Source organism: Myiozetetes cayanensis, unplaced genomic scaffold (genome assembly GCF_022539395.1).
Source record: "Myiozetetes cayanensis isolate MyiCay16 unplaced genomic scaffold, myiCay2020 scf12, whole genome shotgun sequence".
In the NCBI taxonomy this organism is placed as follows: domain Eukaryota; kingdom Metazoa; phylum Chordata; class Aves; order Passeriformes; family Tyrannidae; genus Myiozetetes; species Myiozetetes cayanensis.
The window spans coordinates 25,265,370-25,288,090 of record NW_026086826.1 but is presented as its reverse complement, the minus strand read 5'-3'; the positions used below and the strand labels follow the sequence as shown (position 1 = coordinate 25,288,090).

At 39.9% G+C, this 22,721-nt stretch overlaps 1 protein-coding gene across 2 annotated transcripts in view; it reads right to left on the bottom strand.

The window, feature by feature from the left end:
• Positions 1 to 22,721, bottom strand: part of KIFAP3 (kinesin associated protein 3) — a 65,785-nt gene that overhangs the window by 28,578 nt on the left and 14,486 nt on the right. The window contains exons 11-17 of one of the 2 annotated variants that reach the window (XM_050306649.1): positions 10,226 to 10,326; positions 6,047 to 6,155; positions 5,548 to 5,660; positions 4,491 to 4,656; positions 4,152 to 4,280; positions 3,793 to 3,891; positions 2,613 to 2,698 (exon numbers count right to left, since the gene is read on the bottom strand). In XM_050306649.1, coding sequence (XP_050162606.1) covers positions 2,613 to 2,698; positions 3,793 to 3,891; positions 4,152 to 4,280; positions 4,491 to 4,656; positions 5,548 to 5,660; positions 6,047 to 6,155; positions 10,226 to 10,326 — 803 coding nt within the window. The remainder of the gene's footprint in view (positions 1 to 2,612; positions 2,699 to 3,792; positions 3,892 to 4,151; positions 4,281 to 4,490; positions 4,657 to 5,547; positions 5,661 to 6,046; positions 6,156 to 10,225; positions 10,327 to 22,721) is intronic. The other variant, XM_050306651.1, reaches the window with a different exon arrangement.

Here is a 22,721-nt window from a genome sequence, read left to right as displayed (position 1 = left end):
TAAAACAGAGGTAGGAGCAGAAAAAGAATAAGAAACCTGAGAGATTAGTAGCCCCCTTGACTCTTGATGTTGCCCAAGGTGAACAGAGTAAAACCATCTCAAATAAGCTGACATCTTTCTTCACAAGCTTAGAGTTGCAGGTGTTCAGGCTTCTGAGGCAAAGGAAAAGGGAACTCAATTTGCTTGAGACTCCTATACCAGCTGTTGATTCCAGGCTTTCAGCTAAGCTGTAAGACCTGTCCCACCTTAGGGGTACAAGCACACTAAACTACCTCCCTGGTGTCAAAACTCGGCCAATGACACAGGACTGAAGCATTCCTAAATCATCAACACAGATCTACTTTCTGACAAAAGAAATCAGTCTCGGTGCAAAGTCTCGTGTGCAAGACTCAGTGCAAAGCTGAGACTCCCCAGTACATACTGTGCTAAAGCAGCACATCTGTTTCAGTTCATCAATGGTAGAGTCCAGCCAAGTTATATTAAACAAATCATCACTAGTGTAACATTCCCATAATTTCTGTGACAATTACTTTACTACATTTCTCCCCTAAGGCTTATAAGGCATCTCATTTTCTTCAGTGTTATTTCAATCACACTATATAGAGCTCACTGATGAGTGAAAGAAGCATTTGTCTCCCCGAGAAGAAATTATTTTCAAATCTATTCTCCAACATTTATTTTCTGATTTCCATCATCAGAGGACCTAATCCTGTCAGCATGTATGGAACAAGATGACTGAAAACTGAAGGTTTTCTTGGTGGGGATTTAGCACAGATAAGAAGTTCCACCAATCTTGGAGCCAATTTCTGTTCAGACACCTCAGCAGGCCCTGGTTGTGTAAAACTGACACACAAGCAAACACCTCTGTGTTTCCAGGCTGCTTTAACATTCCTCAGAGCTGAATGGCGAAATACCTATCAGGATCAGAGGTTCTGATAATCTACAGTCTCCTCGCACTGCTCATTGACTCAGGATCAGCATAAAGATTATCTCTTCTTAGGAAGGGAAAAAAAGCCAAGTACATTTTACTCAGGTGGTAATACTGAATATGAAGCCATGTCTTTACATATTTATTCTTCTAGATCCTATAAAATACATTTTGCTTCATAATATGACTAACAAATTTTCAGTAACTAGATACTACTATGCACCACATTGTAAAGCTTCCCCATGTGAACACATCAACCCATGAGTCACTTGGAAGCTGCACTGGCCCCAAGGCAAACCAAGTGTTGGATGCACTCAGATTGTCCAGCCTCACCCAGAAGAGAAAAAAAGTCCTTCTACAGCTTCCCCTGGAGATGTCCCTGGAAATAACTCATCTTAGTAAGCCGAACACAATGCCCATCTTAAATAACTACTAAGTGCAAATTCAGCTGAGTTTAAATCTTGCCCTTAATCAATGTCATCAGCAACTCTGCCATTAACTAGTGGAGCACAATTTTCATTCCATACCTCCATGAAGCAAAGACAGAGCAGATGAAAAGAATTCCAGCACAGCAAATGTTACGTCATCTCACTATTTTTAAGGGGAATATTAAATTAGAAGATGTTACTAATGAGTATAACAGAAAAAGGCAAACTAGTCTATAGTATCATGCTGTGTAAGTTCAGTCTCACACTATATTAAACTTTTCAGAGAACAAGCTGCAACATGCGTAATTCAGCTGAAGAGGAAACCATGTAGGTGACTGGAAAAGCATTAAGGTGGTCAAAGACACCGCTGCTCTTGACTCAGTTCAGTTCTCTCTGGCTGCAGGATTCAATTTCTACATCCAAAAGGAGGTACAGTCAGTGCAATCCTAAGACACCACAGAATGCTGCAATTCTGTTTGCCCGTGGAAGTCGAGTCAACGGAACAGGCCAGGAGGCATTTTAACAGTGTCATACAGCTTTTTAGTAGCATCAGTTTCACCATGTATTTACCTCAATGAAGAACACCCTAGAGAATATTAATGCTTCTGCAGGCAAGGATCCCCAGAGGCAGAGTACACACACTGCAAGAGCTCAGAAAGCAACAGCACTTCGTAATTCAGCGTTCTTTGTTTCAAGCTAGCAGTTTAATACTACTGTGCCACAAGTTCATTGTGATCCACGGATAGTTGGACAAACTAAGTTATGTACTTGAAAGAACCCTATCCAAGGGCTGAAGACAGTACTGCAGGGACTGTAGCCCCAGCAGGAAACAGGCAGTTTCAGGATCACAGCCACATTCTCCTTCTGAAACAAATACTGGCATCAGGCAATGTAGAGAAGCTGAATAGAAGTCGCTGGGGTAACAAGAGCCATTTGTTTGGAGAACTTAGAAATAATGAAGGCTTGACATACTTATATAATGTGATTAATTTATTTAAGTCTAAAAGCACTCTTTAGAAGTGTCTGCACTGCAAAGCTAACTGGTGTGAATTTTCAAGTACATATGCACTTTTTGGAAGTTTGATATATAGTCTAATGATTGTCATCGTGCCCTGAAAACTCACCTTTTACCTACGTGATTACAAAGTTGCACATGACACATTCTCAATTTGCAAGTTCTTGTTACTTAGTTACTTTAGAATTCTCATGTCAAGAGGCTCTGGAAGGACAGAAGATTAAAAAAAAGTCAGACTCACCGCTATAATATCCAGAGTGTTGTCACACACTTTGCGGATCTCGGCGTTCTTGTCGTGCATCAGGTCTATCAGATATGCTGGGGCTTCTGCAAAGAAACTGTTAAGGATAAAAGCAACTTCTTTTTTTCCCCTCCCACAACCCCCTTGGTTCTTCAAACTGCAAGTTTCATTCAGAACCAGAGTCAGGAATTTTTCATCACACGTGGAGTTCAGCAGCCTTACCCCAACCACCTTTTTTTCTTAAATCCTATTTTAAGATACCCAAAGAGTCCTCAAAACTGCTGAAGAAAAAAAATTACATGCCCCTTACAAAGAAAATACATTCTGCTCTGTTACAGGAAATCCATGCACCCAAGGTGTCAGTCCACAAGGCACAGATTCTCTGTAATGGTTTGATCTTTTGAGATCTTTGTAGTTTTTAGGGAGTCTGCTTGTTTCCAATGTATGTGCCTAAAAAATACTGAAGATTATTGTGCAAATGAGAGCATTAATACTTGCTCAATCTGAGCAAGAAAAACGTTGTCCAAACGCTGGTGCTTTATCATTACAGACGTAGGAAGAGATGCAACTTTTTATTTTCTTAAAGCCAGCAACCTAGGGGTCCAAACAGGAGACAGAGAACAACATCTTAAACGGCTTCTCAGATATTGCTCAGGAAAAAGAACATTAGGAAGCATTCCCTGTATTGTTAGCAAAGTAATCACTAGCTTGCTCTCCCTACAGGGCTCCATTCAACCCAATCTGTTCTCTCAACTGAATTGAACATTCAGTCAAGGCCCACAAACTTCAGACTATGTACATGAATGCATAATGTTGCAATGCAAGATGTTTGTCTACGTCCTATGTAAGTTTTTCAATGAAGTTTGAATTTCACTATGATTTGCAAAACAAATTCATACAGTAAATCAGACTGGATTGCAACTAATAAGCCATCTGGTTCAGCGATCCCCTCCTACACCCCTCCCTGTTGCAAAGCAAACTAACTTTTAATCTTTACTATCAATCTTGCAGTCCCCTCTACATGCCAAGACTGACTGGGTTTTTTCATTCATCTGAAATAAACCATTTACAAAGAAATCTCTGAGATGATGAGGTTACTGCAAGAGAAATGTAAGCCAAACAAGCAGCGATGGCAAATTAAGTGCTGCAATTCTAGATGTTTAACCATTAAAAAGGATACGGGTTTCCTTGATAATGACATCTCTGGTGGCTTGGTGGAAGACCATCTGATAAAACACATAGATGATCTGGCAGACAAACTCGTCATCTTCCTGCTGAGCTGCAAGGATTAAAAAAACCCACCACAATTTCAAGTCTCACAAATAGAAGCTCTTGATGCTTAGAGAGCGGTGAAGCTGTGGGAAAACCCAAATCTATTAGATCACTAATCAGAAGCTATCAGTAATGGAGTCACTGCTCCTCCTTCCACACACAAACACCTAACCCTGCCTTGCAAGGATGGTGCACTCAGTTACAGCACAGCTGCACCAACTACAGCTCTTGCTTTTCAGAAGACTCAAGTGAAACATGACAATGTACCATTGAGAAGCTCGATGAGTGCAGGGATGATTCCAGATTTGGCCAGAAGAGCGGCGCAAGAGTCATCCATGGAAACAGTGCCGATCATTATCACCACTTCCAAAACCAGGTCATCTTCCGCGGAACCTGCTAAGTCAGAAGGCAGGAAGTGTTACCTCTCAGGAATTCTTCATCTCCTGGCAGTTGTGTATTTATCTGTAGACATGATTCTGTTCTTCAGTGTTATGTTTTCCTTAGCAATCACAAATTATAAAGGGAAACAGACTTGACTCCGAGCACTCTAAATATCCTTCAAGAGACTCTGTCTGCTTTGAAAGACAAACCAAACTTTGTACAGACCTGGTTTTAGTTTATCCTTGAGGTATGGGACCAGTTTGTATTCTTTCAGCACAAGTTCCCAGTCCAGATCTGGTAAGGTCAAATTTGCAAGTGTTCCCAGGCATTCAATCACAAATTCCTCTTCCTCATCATTCGATACTTGAGCTGCTAAATCACCAACATAATCCTAAAGAAAATACAGCAACAACCATTACAGATGGATAATCTGGAGTTCTGAAGAACTCACCTCAGGCAAACTAAAGCTAGTTCTCAAAAGAACACTAAGGAGGCTTTGCTCCTGAAATGGGGACTAACAAGGCAGGTTCAATTTCAGTCAATGAATAATCCAAGAAAGCATTTCAGCTTTCTTCCCTCTCCATCCTTTCACTTTCAAGAGATGTAGATAATTTGTTCAAATGTTCCAAAAGTGGTTACTACACACACAATTTAAAGAGTTGTTAGAAATTAAGGAAAGAAGATACTGCATTAGGGGCAGTAATGGAGTCCTCTTCCTAAAAATTTTAGTAAATAACTACAAGATTTTTCAGAGGGCATAAACAGGAGAATAACGGATTCTACTTACTAGTTCCATACAATGTTATTGTCAATCCTCATTACCAGTATGATTAGAATGTTGATTTTCCTCCTTTCTTTTGAAAGAGTGGCTTTACATGCTTAATATTTAAATATTAAGTATATAAAATTTTAAAATACCTACATATACAAAACACAGCGAAGAAAACCCCCACTTTATTTTGTTCTCTAGGTCTAAAAGCAAAAATTTAGGAGAACATAATTGTTATGATGTTCACCCCAGCAGCTGGGGTTTTGTTTGTTTGCTTGTGTTTGGTTTGTGTGTTTGTTTTGAAACCTACTGGATAGGACTTAAGATCTGTTTTCCCCATGGGGGGATCTAAACCCTGATCTACCAACTGAGATAGCCTTAAAAACAAAACACAAATCAAGCCATGACAGACAAGAAAGCAAACTGGACACCCTGCAAAGACAAACCACAGCAGCTCTACAAAGCCAGTCTGTTCCAGTAGGAAAAAAATCAAAGATCACATTAGGTACTTACAATAAACTGGCTTTTAGTTGGCCCATCGTGTTGTGAAATATTTCTGATCATCTTCATTAACAATGGGTCCTTAAATTTCAAAGCCCGCTTCATTAGCATTTTCAAACCATTTCCTGAAAAGAAACAAATACTTAGGAAACCCTCCAATAAAAAAATGAGGGAAGCATTGGCTGGTCAAAAATCAACATGCACACACACACAAAAAAAACAACTTGAACTTTTAGAAGTTTAAAAGGAAAGAGTGAAAAATCTAGAAAGAATAAAATCCTGTTGTCCATACAGCCATAGTTTTCCACAGAGATGTCATCAGTCTGTTTTTCAGATCTCCATGGACATATGAGAGATGTGGCCCTGCGTGGCTACTCAGTGTCATTCCTGTCACCAAGACCAACTCTGAGGAGTAGATGGCCATTTGCTTCCAGTCATTACCCAATCAGATGTATTTTCTTTCTAAAAATACACATTTCTAACTCACTTAAATACACCTCAGTTCACTTACCTTCACAGATAAGCTGCACATTTCTTTTGTTAGCAGCGAGGTTAATACAGAAAGAAATAAGTTCCAGGTCAACTCGCTCATCAGGGCATTCAAAAAGCATCTTCATTAACTGCCAACAAACACAAGCACACTTAAGTCATTAGTCTTTCCAAAGCATTAGAAAAGCAATGCTATGATCCCAACTACAGTACCTTTCTAAAGTTAATACTCAGCATTTCTACAGGAACAGTAAAAATCACAAAGGTCCAAGGCACAAGATGTATAGTTCCATTATTTAGGGATAACAATGCTTGAAAAGTGCCAAAAATGGCAGCCACTCATCACCTTAAATTAACTTGGCTTAAGTTACATTTTATTGCTACCACTGAAATTTTTATTTTTACTGTTTTTTTACAATTGTGATAAATTGGATATATTTGTTTTGAAAGCTTAGGTAGACTTAATATAGGAAAAAACCACAATGTAGTTCCACAGAAATAGGTTGTTTATTAAAAATATAACTCTAACCAGATACTTAATCGTAGAATAATTCCACTACTATTTTACTACATTGCTAGGTAAATTAGCTGTATCTGCAGCAATGTGCTTTATCTTTGCAGCTTCCATGGCTGGAGCTGATCACTGCCACAGAGTAAAGACTGGTTCCACATGAATCTTTATTGAAATGGCATTTTGGATACCCCACCATGACTCAAATACACCCTTTTCTTCTGCCTCTGTTTCCAATCCTGGCAGACAAGTTGCAAGACTTCAGGGCTGCAGGACATCGCCCTGCTTGCCTCTCAAATCCCCTCAGTTCATAAGACATGTTTCGATTATAATGTAAAGCAGTGGGATAACAAGACCAAGATTACTGGAAGAAGCAACTAAACCTAAATAAGAGGGACACAAGGTACAAAAAATGTAGCTCAGCTTGTGTCAGAAAGGGGTAGGGAGAGAAGAAAGCAACAACTAATCATTACATTGAATGATTAACTGATCATTAAATATTTGTGTGCTTGCCCCCTGGTGGAAAGACAAGTTTGTAATGCATTAAAAACTAGAGAAAGTGGGTGAACAACCCATTTAGAGAGGAAAATAAGAACAACAGGATTGCAGGAATTTCACTCCAAAGTATTTTACTCTGACCATTTTGTATGTTAATCTATTGCCAGATAGAAGGTTAAACCCATTCATTACCCAAATGAACCCAAGTAAAATAAAATACTAAACTATGTTACAACATAGCTATTTCTCTTTTTCTGAGACTTTCATGTAGTGATTTTAAAAATATCATTGATTTCTTCCTCCCTTTCTTAAAGAGGTAGAATCAGATTTCTCTAAGTTGTTTTAAGAACTTATAAAATCCCTAGGTTATTAAATCCATAAGCCTGACAGTCACAGAAGAGTAAATTAACAGAGAAGAAAGTTGCCACTTAACAAGTAGAACATGAGCATTCAAAAATCACCCCCTGCAACTCTTCTGTTACAAAACCTTTAAAAACAGATTTTTAAAACCCTTCAAATAATTTGAAGGGAAACATTCTCATTACTTACACAATACAAAATCTGTGGAAATTAGATGTTTAACAAGATGGGATTACACTGTTAATTACTGAACTACTTCTCTATAAAAAGAAAAAATATATCCAGTTTCAATTAAAGCCGTTCAAATTTTAAAATAATAGTTTCATATGAGTTCCATGTTTCCCATTATGTCTTCATTTAATGTGATTGCTTCTTGTGCCACTTCAAAAGGAAGAGTAATTGCTGCCAAATAGGAAATATTAAAATTAAATTTGTTCCGCTTTTACTATGTCCATTGTCATCTTTTACTGATTTAGCAGGAAGGCAGTAAAAAGACTGCAGCATGTGCAATGAAGAGGCAGTAGTGTTCAATCAGACAAGTCCCATATTGAGTATCAGATACCACAGACCAGGACTGAAATCACTGTGTCTAGACTCTCTGGCACCTGCCTTCACTTATTTACCAGTGACCAGAGGCCAACCCCCACAGCTCTCTGTTCACATACACCTCTGTCCAACCCCCTCCCCAAGCCCAGCTCCAACATCTTTGAATGATTATGCCAGAACTGCATGCCTCAGGAATCTCTCCTGACCGGCTACTCCCCAACTCCGCTGTTTGAAGTGATGCTCTGGTTTCTGAACTTCAGCAGATAATGGCGGACAGGAGCAAAGGGGGCTGTCAAGAGAGGACGTTTACCAGCATTAAGCTGAAAAGAAGCTTAGAGATCAAAGAGGGGCCAAACAGGACAACTGTGGTGGAAAACATGTGGGGAGCTGCGGAGAACCTCGCACACCGCTCTGCAGTGAAATATTAAATATCCCCATGACATCACTGCCCAACCATGCCCTTTGATTGGCCACGTTATTACCAATAAAGGCTTTTATAAGCATCTGGATGGCATTTGCACCTATTTAAACAAAACACGCATTGCTGAGGTCTAAACAAGAATGAACTGTTAATACTCACTTTTAACTGTTACTAGAATAGCACCCACTAACTCCTGCCATCCGCCAGGACGGGTACCTGGGACAGCATGCGCGAGCCCTCGGCCAGCCCTGCGCGCTCTCCAAATTACAGCACGGCTCTGATTCTTCCAAACACTTTCTACAACAGCTAAACATTCATTATTGAATATTTGCCAGCTTAGATGAACACCTCCGAAAGAAACAAACCCACAGAAGGGCGCACACTGCTACTGAAAAGAGGTTTGGATTTTCCAAGGTAAAATCAGAGAGCAGAGAGTCCCTTTAAAACTGGAATTTTCTTTTCCTGATGCCTTATCCACTTCCTATGCTTTCTGCTACCTCTGTTCTCCTTAATAACCACCCTAATTTTGAATATTCAGTAATGAAATTTAAGCTTTAGCTGTCCAGGTTCTTTTTGAACAGTTGGCAGGAGAGATCCCTGAGGCATTAATAGCCCCAGGTACCCTCCCATCTTGTTGCTTAGTTCACCAAAAGTCCAGTGAAGGCAGTATGCTTGTTTCCTGAGCCACTAGCCTTTAGATACTCGGTGTTTACAGAGCTGTATCCAAAAGTCATGCCAAGATTCCCTGAAAGCACATCACAAGTGAGCCAGGACACACAGTGCAGGAATTCTAGCCTGGCTGATAACTGCTCAGAACAAGGCAGGTCCCCTGTACCATGAAAAGGTCTTCACATACAGCTGCTTCTTGCAGTAGAAAAAAAGGAAGATGTTTAAAAGACCACTTTGTAACATATACTAGTTATTCCCAGCAGTTCTCCCCTCTCTATTATCCAAAATCCTCTTGTACGTGGAAAAGCTTCACCAATTTTGTCATGAGATAATGACCAGAAACATTCTGAAAACTTTCCATGACAACTTCCCATTCTGGATGTATTTGATGTTAAAAACACACTTGGCAGGAAAGAAGATACTGTGGTGCAATTCTGAAAAAGCTACCAGAGAGCTTTTATACTTATGCAGCACAGGTTTTCTCAAATCCAGTCTCATCAGGGCTGCAAAAAAGATCAGTAAAAGAGATTTGACACTTTAGAAAAAAACCCAAAAAAAAAACCCAAAAAAACAAAACCCAGCTAGAAACAACAAAACACAAAAACGCAAACATAGACAGAAAACCCAAAACCCATGATACTGTGTCTGTGCTTGGATCAATGAGTTATGTAACAAAATGTAGTCTGAAAGACCAGTGAAGAGCCTTCCGCAGCCTTCCAAATCTCCCTTGTTCTACATGCCTACAGTTGGAAAAGGAATTGTCATGTAGCACCACAACCCTGCCTGGTTGGTTTCCAGTTCATATCCTGTAATACTGGAGACGTTGAAATTTTGATACCCAATGGGATCAGAAAAGAATGCCTTCTAAAACTGTAAAGGAAATACTTTCCACAAGGTTCCCTAAGGACCTGCTGTACACAAGCTTTAATCTGTTTCAAGCATTCCCGATCTTCTGCAGAAATCCATCAGGTCACCTGTGTTTGCAGCACTGACAGAGAACGGGTCACCTCTCCTTTTCCTGGGACCATGAAAAGCCGGGAAGAGCAGTTACTGCCTGATCAGAGGTGGCTCACTGCGAGCAGCACCGCGGCTGTTCCCCCCGTCACCTGCGGGGGTCACTGCGAGCTCTGCCATGAGCAAGGCACCGACTGCACAAACAGGGATTTTGTCACCTCATCACATACAAAAGCACCTACCTGCGGGATACAGTCTGTGTAGGCAAACATGGATTTGAAGCAATCGTCCATGCTTATGTGGTACAGAATACAGATCGCTACTTTTTTGTTGTTTTCGTTTCCTAGAAGGAGGGGAAAAAAAAAAAAGTATTACTAGAAGTATTTTTAGTTAAACACTTAAAAAGAGAAAACGAAAAGCAGAGAAACGTTGGTTAATAGAGGGAACATTTAAATCAGAAGTGACACATTAATGAAAGCGTCTTGCCTGGCCTGTGCTAATGAACCACACATTTGTGCAAAAAGGGAACAAGGGCAATTGGTAACTATTCCCTCTTCCCAGCATCTCAAAACACTTCCTTATCCCCACTTCGCAAGGAACACATTTTGTGAAGGAATGTTTAATAATGATAGTCCACACAGAGAAAGCCTTCCTCAGTTTGCAGCTAGGAAATTAAGATTCAGCTGTGGATATTCCTATGCAAGTAACAAGCTTGTCTCAAGGTGAAATTATGAAGAATGTACCAATGTCAGGGAGAAAAATAAAATACAACACTAAAAAGTGTTGTAGAAGGAATCCACTGCCTTTCAAGCAAGTCACATACTGATTGTTTTACTATTCTAAATTATATTATCCCGTGGGTGCCTTTTGTGTTTCATCCATTTCAAAAATGACATTAGTACATTTTCACATTAACACTTAGCAAAGAGAAAAGACTCTCAAGAAAAATTGGAGCAGTTAATGTGAGTAGGCCATGAAGCATTTAACTGAAAGGTCCTATAAAATCATCTTAGACAAACACAGAAATGCTTAAGAACAACACAGGTGAATTTGACTGTGACTCACTGCTGAAATCCAGGCTGAGCAATGCCCTGGAGTTCTCCTCTAGCCCTGTATTAGCAGGATCCTGACTGTATATGGGATAAAACATTCATCTAAATGTTTACATTAGTTAGACCGGGATGTAATAAGGTCACCAACTCCAAATTCATTCACAACTGATCAGCAATATCCTACCTCCCACCTCTATTCAAGCCAAGTTAGAAAAATATCCATTTAACACGTTGGCAAAGCATCAAAACCTCAAAAGCAAGCAACACAGTTAAATTTTTCTTCTGCATACATCACTGGGAGCTGGAATTTCCTCTAAGCAGCCAAGGATATGATGCCTTTATCCTGACAATGAGCATTCGTGCCTTTTTTCAAAACTGAATTATCAAAGGAGACCCACGAAACCCTTGTGGCAGCTGCCATACAGACTGAAGTGTTCTCAGCCATGTCAAACCTAAAATCACAGCTGACCTTTCAGATCCTTCTGGATTCTTACCTGCTTGAAAAAAACCCTAACTGGTACAATCTTCCATTTAACAGCTAGGGAAAGGACACTGCCAAAATGTGAAAGCTACTGTGGTTATTATTAAATTAAAAGCACAGACTGTACTATAGTTGCTAAAGTATACAAGTTTAAGCAAACAAGTTGAAGTGTTTGTTATTTTTTGTGCTTCTCTTGTGCCTGGTCATCCTACCTACCTATTCACTTCTATTAACATTGTGAAAACAATAATTTCTTACATATACAGCAAAAATTCTTACATATACAGCTAAAGGGTTCTCCTATACAAATACAGAAGTTTATAGAGTAAATTGTTCCTTCAAGTTTCATGGGTCCAGGGGAAAAAAAAAAAAATCTGTTTACACTGCTTTCAACATTTCACTCCATGCCTCTGTTTTAAAGACTTGAACATCAAGACTGAAATTACAAATACACTTAGCTGGGTAATCCAGGGAACGCTTTGTGAAGTAAAAGGTAAGACAGTACAAAAGGAGAAAAGCTGCCCACAACAGTAACAAGGAAAACAAACTGGAGTGAAGCTGGACCAGGCCTTCAGCACATATGAACTGGCAGACCACCAGCAGGAATGATGTTAAATTTTACCTGTTTAACCTCTGTCCTTCATGGGGTTTTTTCCTTCCTTATTTTTGCAAGTTTCATTTGTGCTAAGATCAAGCATCTGCTAAGATACGGTCTCACATTTGGTAGCAATAGCAGCTTCCTGATATTTGGCAATATTGGTGGCTTACTTTCAAATATAATAGTCTGTTCTAGCAGGAAAGGCCTTTGGGTTTTTTAGAAAAAAAACTCTCTGCATAGTTTTCTCTCTTTTTTCCACAGGTCCAGCCTGTCACAGAAATCTTTCTGATGCCTGGACAACACCTTGGGTATCAGTGAATGACAGCACTGCTTCAGTTTCTAAACTACCAAAAATAATCAAAACCACCCAGATAATCAACCTCAAGAACATCTAGAATTCAAATACATTTATTTTATCTGAATGAGTTGATTTTTAATGACTGGCACTTAAATCATTCTAAGTTATGTTCCATAAAGCAGAATTCATGACACACAAAAGGCAAAGACGGTTATAGTTTCAAAGAGAAGAGTTGAATTTAAATTCCTTCTTGCTGTGCAGTTATCTGAATCATTTTCCCTGAGTTCCCCTGTCCTCCTGTCAATAAAGGGCATAGAGAAGGGTTTAAAGCATTTTAAGCCACAGTTATTACACACACTCATCAAGGAAGTATTTCTCAGTTGTAAGTAAACAGGAAAAAACCCAACTGAACTGTACTAAACTGATGAATAAAAGCTACAGAACTAAAGCTAAAAGACAACAGTGTGCAACTAAACTAAACTAATGGTATTTGCATCTTAAGTTTCATTTCAACTTTCCAGAAAGGAAAGAACTTCAGGCTGATGTTTAGAAGTTTCACTGTTCTACTTTCCCTGTGGAAGCACTTTGCTGGAGGAAAAGCAGAATCTCCTGACTTTTTCCAGTTCTCATGTAAAACAGCAGCAACTCATGATCCAAAGAATCTCCACGAAAACCAAGAGGAGGTGGTTGTTTCTAAGCACAGTCAGCATGATTTAACACAACTGATGATCTTGTGCTCCATTAGGAAGCACACAGCCTGTTGGAAAGCTGACTGGAAACCACGCAGAACGAGTTTGTTGAAGGTTAGGAAGGGAACAGATTCAACAGCTAAAGAGTTTTAAACACTAAGCATCACCTTGCAGGCTGAAGAACAGACAAAAGAGTAAAAAGTGACAGACTCTAAAAAATCTACCAAGCCAACTGTCATCCTTTTCCATAGGTACTTCACTCCCAAAAATATCAGCTGGCAGCTACTGGTTATTATTGTGAACATGCCAGAACCAAGCTTACTTTTTCTAATTATTTTATACTCATCTGAATGCTAACGAATAAACCCCTGAGTCAAGCATTGCAGAGAGACTTGGCTGTAAAAATGTCAAACCCTGCCCAGTACCTGGCTGGAGAACAGCTTTCCAAAGCATGGAAATGACACCTTTTTTGCTATTTTTGACCACTACTTAAGGCCACACATGAAAAAGCAGACACTGCAAGGAAGACTTGCTTATGACTTGGTACAGTAGGCATCAATTATCCCCCTAACTAGAAAAGGCAAGAGGAAGAACAGAAAAAAACAGATTTCTGCCAAACGTGTTCATAAAAAAAAATCACCAAAGATCTGGTGTGGTGCCAGAAAGCTGTGGCTACAAATGCTGGTAGTTTTGAGCATCAAGCTTTTTACGACTGAAGGTGGAATAGCCAAATGGCCTAAAGCAGAAAGGGCAGCCCTGGAAAATAATGGCCTAGTCATTATGGATTCTTCTGGTATTTAGGGCAATAAAACATGAATCATAATGAACTCACTGGATATTAAATGTGAGCGTCACAAGCACTTTGATAGGATTTCCACAAGAATTTACCATTAATTAACCAAATAATTATTTGAAAGTGTTACTGAATTAGACTTAGTTCTTATACAGCCATTCCAGAGAAATTGGTCATTCCCAGCTGAGTGCAGCTAATGCCTTAACAAACCAGTCATTAACTGCAGTTACTGATTTTGTGGGAATTACTGTGTTATAAAATACACTCAACAGTTTATAGAAACAATACTTAGATTTTTTTTTTGCAGCTGTAGTTCAGCTGGAGCAGCTGGGATGGAAAAATATCAGGTCCCTCGGGCTGTTTTCACAACTAGTTTTCTGCAAATTAGAGAGGGAAATAAATACATGATGGGTTCTGAGTTCAAAATGGCTTCAGATTTTTAGCCTTTGAACATTAATAAGAAGCCATGTGCCAGTTCTGGGGACCAGCGCCCGAATCCCACGTTTAGTTCTTACTAAGGTTAAAGATGTAAATGGCATTAATAGCAGAAGCTATAGGAAAAAAAAGATTTCTTGATCACAAGATTGGGTCCTACATTTTGGTTGACTTTGTGAGCTTAAAATAAAAAAATCCTCCATTAGCTCCATGACAACAAAAGTGAAACCCTAAAGCTGTAAAAATGAAATGCCAGTCTGAGTTGCAGCAGCAGCATTCAGCTTTCAAATGCTAAAGTAAAAATGAGAATGTAAAGTATGGATTAAATTATTTAAATGTAACACCATCAGTAAATCAAGAAGCCATCATTTCTAATAGAATCATCAATGTTTCCATATTAGGTATGAAATATGCCCTATCCCACTCATGTGCAAAACATTAATGACACTAAATCAAAACCAGAACACAAATGAAGGTAAATAACCTATCCAAATGGCAAAGTGGATCTTCAGTTTCAAACTCTGATACCCTAAAGTCAAATCTGCTGCAGAATCAGAAATCTAGATGGGTAAGACTGTCACAAACTGAGTATCGGGTGTCCAAAACAGCTTAGTCAAGACTTTATTCACATGTATCGTAATTAATAGTGATCTTAGGAAAAAAGGGATAGAAAGGCATCTGTGCTTACCTCTATCTGTATCATTCCTCACAAGCAGCTCTGAAACAGTTGGACTAAGTCAGTCCATGTGTGCTTCAGACACATATTGCTTTGATTTACATATGTAAATATAAATCGTATTGGATGTATCAGTTTATTTTATCAGGAGAACCTGAAAGAGTTTTCAAATCTGCTCATACTCAAGGAGACTAGACATTGTAAATAAAACATTATGATATTAATTACATACTAATTACCCCTCTAGTGCCACCTTTATGTTATTTGAAGCTGGTTTCATACCACAGGCCTAACTTTAAACCTCGATATTGCTGTGGTTGGGTCTGGTTTTTGGGTTTTTCCCTTCACTTAAAGAACTAAGTATATGCTTCATCTAAGCATGGATACAATTTTGTTTCTAGGAAACAAAGAAGGAATTATAATGATGAATCTTAAGTAAAAGAACTAATAACTGACTAATTAAGGTTGAGTTATTTAATGTTACAGCACAAGATAAAAATGAAGCTGCACATCTGGAGCCTCAGGCTCCATTTCTTTGACTGGAACTTCATGCAAGACAGACTGAAAAACAGACAGTAAACACCTGACTGAAACATGGCTACTTATAAGAGACAGCAAAGTACAGCCCCTGGGAAATCAACATACTCCTAACTTTAGGCATGTCCTTTTCTGAGGTTTGCTCTCCCCACAGCAAAATACACCCATTTTTGTTCCTTACAATGAGCCAATCATACTTGGACTCACGTGACTTCACACAGATGTGAAGTCCACATCACCTGGAAGCTGAGGAGCTGCAATATCCCATTTACTGCCCAAAGCAGAGATAAATCAATTAGAAGTTCAGATTGGAGAGAAATCAGGAGGCAGTAGGATTATCTCTGAAGGAAGAAAGTGAACCTACTTCTCTTTTCTCCACAAAAGAATTATGTTTTGGGTCAGGCTCTGACCAAGGAAGGAAGCAAGCAGTATAAAAAATAATTAACTACAAGAAACTAGAAATTAGAAGAGGTTCTTAGTTTGATTCAGCTTCAAAAGCACATGCTTCCAAAGTAGGTGGAAAAAATTCCAAGCAAAGCTCTTGCTCTACAAGTCTCCACCAAGCTACATAGACTGAAAGGAAATGTATAGGACATGCAGAATTTTTGCCATATCTGCACTGTATTTCATTAAACTACACCAACTGCTCCAATTACAATTACTAGAAAATATTCAGACTTTTATGATCGAAACACACTCTTCTGATCTTCTTGTTTGGAATTCAGTGGGAAAGGAAATAGGTGGAGGTTTTTTCCTGCTCCTGGCTGTGCAGGTCTCCAGCTCCAGAGCAGAGCTCTGAGTGGGTGGTACAGCTGTATTCCAACATGCTCCTGCCTGAAGGAGAACAACCTCCATGCAGGATGCAGCCTTTCACCTTGAGAAAGGGATGATTCACCACATGGAAACACAAGAACTGGTTTTACCCTTGTGTTGAAGATGCTGAAGTACAAAGCTGAAGTTCAAACTTACTAAGCCCAAAAAGTGGAGTTAAATACTGGGTGAGCCCTTGAGTCTCCCAGATAGCAAGAATTAAGTCCCATATTATTCAAGAGACACTGTTCCTGTGCAGGAGCTCAAAGGGTTTGAAGGTGATATTATCAAATTGTTCCACAAGGCCATCCCTCTGCCTGCAGCCTTCACAAGGGCTCTGCAAATGGTGCTCCTCTCTCTTTGCCCTTGGCCCTCACAGAGGTTTTATGAAGATGTTACCACAGACCAGGAAGATTAGCAAAAATCATCTTCTTTATGGAGATTATCCAAGATACTAGAACTAGTTGTTTCTGTTCTGTCATGCTTTAGGTATCCAAGCTGTGCTTTGTAAAGCTTTCAGATGTCAACGGTTCACCTACAAGACTCGATTTACTTTTTACTGTTAAGTATTAATTTGCTCTTGCAATATGCAAAGAAACAATTAAAAGCACTGAATTAATCAGTCACATATTGTAAGCTCCACGGTCGAAATAGTGGCTCAGGGATCCTTCCCATTCATTAGTTTAGTAAATTCCAGCAACCTGGTTCCCTCAACTCCTGTCCTTGCTGCTGCCACAAGCATTTTGATTTCCAGTCAACACACGTGAAGTTAGTTTCTTTTGTTACACCAGAGTTATCCTCTTCATTAAAAAAGCTAAACACACACATGCACTTGTGACCAGCACACCACAGCAATGAGCTGGCACTCACCTGAACAGTCAGAGCCTGAGTGTTCAGATTAGCAAGGCTCCACCTGTAAGAGCTACAAAATGAAAAAACACTGTTTCCAATTTTGGACAGTGTTAGGGGAAGCAGAAAAAATTAGATAACAGATTTCAAAAACTTGTAAGTTTATACAAAAGTATGTTATGAATTTCAGTTCTTCTTTCTGGATAAATCACTACAACTTATCAGGAGCAGAAAGTCATACAGTGAAGGCTTTTACCTGAAAGTTAGTTGGGATTCTATTTCTGCTTCAAACACAGTATTAGCAATCCTGATGTGTCCCTATTTTGAGTTTTATAGTTCTCAAAATGAGAAATCAAATTTTCTTTAAAGTTTGCTGTCTAATCCACAGTGAAGGTATCGAAGTAAGTGCTGGGCTTTAAGACACATTGTGTACCCAACACTCTCCTTAAGTCACTCAGACATGCCAGGCCCATCTGCACTTCTAATGAGGATTTAGAAGTTGAATGATAAGAGACGTTTTTGGTTTGTGTTTCTTTTGGTGTCAGGGGATTTTTTTGTTTGTTTGTTTTTTGAGGGTTTTTCTAAGCCTTGGCCATACTCACCACAAATGATAAAAAAACTACCATTAAAATAAATCCCTTAATAATTACTGCTTTCCAACAGACTGGTCCCTGTAGCTGAACTGTTACTTAATGTGCTTCAGCCAGCCTCTACTATAAAGGAATGGAGACACCCCAGGCAATATTCACACAAGTAGTATTGGAACCAGCTGCTGCAGAGCCACCTTAGGAAAAAAAGGTTTCTCAATTTAATTGGGAAAACAGGAGGAAGCATAAATTTTACTGCCATTAATAACTTCAAGCAATCCCGATATGACTTTACCTCACCCTGATGGCTGGACATGTGCTTTTTGTTAGGGTCTTTGCCACATCTGACCCTTATTGTTTGCTCACTTGATCAGGTAAGAAAATGTATGTTTCTTTATAGGATAAACGAGGCCTATTAAAGTCAGAAAAAAACACTGCAGTAGCCTATAAGAAGCTCCATTTTTCAACAGATGTGTGAAGCTCCATAATAAGTTCATTACAAAAAGGCCAAGTGAACTCATAAAGAGAACACATCTACTTAAAGCCTTCTTAAAAGAAACTTTCATAAAAGGCACAGAACATTAAAAACACACAGCACTCCGTTAATTAGAGAGCAAAGTACTACTTGGCTTTTTAAACAGCAGTCAACATATAATCCAGCTTGGCTGCACACCATATCAAGACTTGGTTGTTAAGAAGCCCAACATGTAACTGTTTGACAATTCTTTGATTGCTCATTAAACCTAACCTGTAAAGAATGGAAAAATATCAGAGGAATTTGAGCAGTTCTCAGAAAAGATTCTACCAATGAACCCAGTAAAGACAGACTGCTCAGTGAGGACTAACTCAGATTATCAAATTTACTCTCTGCTCTGCACATCTCCAGTTTAATTAATGAACTGAGAGAAGTTTGACCTACTTTGGAGTTTGAAAACTATTGCACAGCCCTTGGATTTCTATGTAGGATCAGGTGGCTACTGCTTCTTAGTGTGCTGATATTAAGTCTTGGAACACCAAGAAATTAAGACCAACCATCAGGCCAGGGTGCTCAAATGAATAAAGCACAACGGCTGGGTACATGCTGAGACTGGCAAAGCTATGCTGTTGCTACCTGGGACTGACCACCCTGTATTTCAGTGTTGTGTAACAAACACTCATCTGCTTGGCTAAACACAAACCCACAAAGCCAATTTTCTTTCAGCCACTATAATCTGTACTGGAGAACACAACCTAAGGTGTTCCTCACCACCTAAAATCTTTTTGAGACTGACCACCTTGGCACTGGGTGGCACTTTCACAGCCAAAGGCACAGCCCTTCTGCACTTGGGCACGATTCACAACCAGTACTGTTCTGCGACCCACCCACTTTTCAGCTCACCCGTATCTGTGCTCACTCAGCCTCTCATTTTTAAAAACAGTTGGTAATTTCAAGCAATCAAAAAGAGACACTCGAGTCAAACTTCCAAACATAATGGGGTTTCAGTCTTTCAGCATGGCTTGCACTGGAAGTGAACGAGAAGAAAGTGGCATTTCAAGACAATATGCACTCAGTACACCTAAGAACTGTCCAGCAGCTCAGAGAGATGAACACACACATTATAGAAATGATTGTTCCCTGCATGGAACCAAACCTACTCCTTTTGGTCTTGGAGCAGCAGCACAGTACTATTGTAAGAGCTTTTGCAATGTTCCCTGCCACTTCCAGCTGTTTGTGAGGGATGAGTGACTGATGAGTGGACACAAACACGAGTTCTGCCCACCACACATGTGCTGCAGGAGCTGCTTCTGCACTGGGGTCCCCCAGGAAGAGTTTGCAGCCTGCCATGGCACACACAGCAGCACTCAGCTGGCTCTGCTGGACAAACTGCCTGCTGTTCTCATGGAGAACCGGCAACCATTTGTGTTGCTTCACAAAGGCTAAGAAACCACTCAGACACAGCACAAAACAGTACCCTTATTAGAAGAATGTGGATCACAAGCTGCGCATATATTTAAGAGAACAGTACTAAAAAAATTTGTATTTGGTTTGGCCACTTAACTGAAAAACTAAGTGGAGTTGGTCCAAACGAGAGGTTTTTTATTCTTCCTTGCAGACAATGTTTTCTTCTGTTTGCTGCCAGGGCATTACTTTAGAAACCAATCACACATCCAGGGAAAGAATAATGAAAAAGGGTAACATTTCCCTTATGTCCAACACTGGAAGAGCATTTCCAGGGATGAAGAAAACAGATTCACATCCTTCTTCTAAGTTCAGCTTTATGTTTCCCCATTTGAGTGAGAATATTTTCAATAAGCAGATACACTAACCACCAAACTCTTATCATATTTGGAGCAAGTGACTCCTCTAGACAACTTCACGTGAATTAGGCCATGCAAAGCAAAATAAGAGTACTATGAAAGTGAAGCAAATCCCCACTGAAGAGTCCATAACATCCTGCTTTGGTTTCTCCTTCCCAGGTGATGACTGGAAGGCACTGAATCTGTGTTTTCCACATTTCAAGCAAATGTCTAGTTTAAACCACTTGGTGAATTCACTTGAATTCTCACCTTAATCCACTAAAGCCATGCTTCACATATACTGGCACATAAAGCATTCACATGGAGTATGTATAAAAAGGAGAGATCATTCTGTAAACACAATTTCTAAGTATTAAAATAAAGCTATAGCACAAAGACCATTCTCTGCAAGGCCCTGGTGATTCAACACTTACAAGGTTTTCTCAAAGAACTGAAGTCACACAAACCAACAAAATCTCTTTCCATACCTCCTCAAGCAGCTTCTCAAGGAAGAACCTGAATCCAGCAGATTGCATCTCACAGGCCTCCAAAGCTCTGCTCCAGCTAAGTCTGAAGTCAAATTTCCCTCAGCTGCACAAAGCTCTTTGAGATTCAGAGCATAACAAAGATCAGCTGCAGCTGATTAATTTGGGTGCCTGGAGGATGCAAGAGGAGTCTTGTCACATACAATACTTCAGACTTGTGAAGAGAAGCCATGAAAACTAGCAAGTGGTGTTGACTGGCAAAGCTACATGGGGAAGCAGGCATTGGCACTGTTAAAAAGAAAAAGCTAATTAAAATAGAAACCACGACTAAGCAGAATTTCTCATGTCCATCCTTTCAACAGCAGCCTCAACACTTTGGAGTGCGATGGAAAGAAAGAGGATGGTCCTTTTCCATTATATCCGTGGCATTCCTGAGAGCTCAGCTGCAGCCAGTCCATCCCCTCAGCCTCAGAATCCACCTACATTTAGGGCCTTCCTGCTCCCAAGCATTTAAGTGTCCCTTGGGAAAGCAGCACATCTTCCAGAACTGCAGCCACCTCAGTGCTGAGCTCTAAACCATTGCCTGACAAATCCTGACCTTCAGTCTTTGTGATCTCATTTCTCCCCTTAAACACCCACTACACTTAATTTATACTCATCTCAAACCCCAGTAATAAAGACTCAAAGGCCAAGCTTGCCAGAATTTCAGTAGGCTGAGTCAACAAACTTGACCTCTTGGCATTAGGAGCTGAATGGTAACTTGTCAGCAGCTGTTGTGCTGTGTTTAGCACTTCGAGATGACCTGCAAATGTGAGCCGATTGTATTGACCTGAATAATGGGTGTTCAAGACCCAAGAAACCTGTATAAACGGGGCATCTGGCACATGACTTTCTTAGCATTAAGGTTGCAGACCTCCCTGAGACAGGACATCAAACTGGTGCATTTGAGAATTGCCTGAATCGCTGTAGCAAGAAAAGTTTCACAAATCACACAGATGGCTTAAAGAAACAAGTCATAGACAATATTTCTACCTACATTTTCTTAGCACACCACAAAATAAGTATCAAGCAATTCTACAGGGAGAAGCTGGGGTGGACCGCACATGCCTCTGTGCAAGAAAAAAAAAAAAAAAAAAAAAGGATGAAAGACTTCCAAGTCAAGGAAAGAAAAAAAACAAGCAGTGCATCTTGTGGAGGTATCAGTGGAACTTGCTGTAGATTACTCCAACAACCACTTCAGGAACAGATGCAATTTTGGCAGCTGGTTCTTCTGAGCTGAACAGCCTTCCACAAAGGCCTACTTACAACTCCAGGAGAATAGCATTTGAAAAGCAACTCTCCCCATTAGAAACAAGTAATAGGAAGCAGATATTTAACTGATGAATTCAAACTGACTCTGATATTAAATGGGGAATTTTTGGGAGCAGGAACTTCAGTGATTTGTGTCCTGCCATTCCCAGGGTGACCAGCACCCAGAAGCCCCAGCCTTAGACCACAGCACTGGCTACCATGGGAAAAAAAGAAAGGGACAAATTCCTGCTCCAAGAAGCTTACAACCCATGGTGAACCAAATGACCCAGTCAGATCCTCTCCTAAATGAGGGAAAATACATTTCCTCATCAGCTTCCACTTAGTTCACTTTAACCAAATAACACTGTCTTGAGGATAAAAAGCATTAAGAAGAGGGATTCCAAATGCCAATTTTCAACCTCCTAGCTCAGCCCAGAGGGGGATATCAAGTGCAAACATGGTTGTAGGGCAGAAAACATAAAAAGATGTGAGGCATTTCAGGATGTATCAGGTAGGGGTTGTATTAATCGCCAACAGAAGTAAGGCTTCCAAAGCAGCGTAAGATTTCATGGTATTCACTGAACAGCAATAAGGCCATGTTGAGGTTGAAGGTAGAATTGAGGAGGCAAACAATTTTAAAAGATTATACCTAGCTATGGGAGAAAGCTCATCATAAACTCACTGTCGCATTCCCCTTGTTCCAAACAATATCTGGATACACCACCTGCACTGGGTTTAGCACATCCCAAGCCCAACATATTTCAGAAAACCTTAGCAATGTCTTGCATCAGTGTTTCACACATTTAGGGCTCCAGAAAACAAGATCCTCTCTTCCCACTCAGCAACCCTCAGAGCCAAATCCTGCTGAACATTTAGTCAAT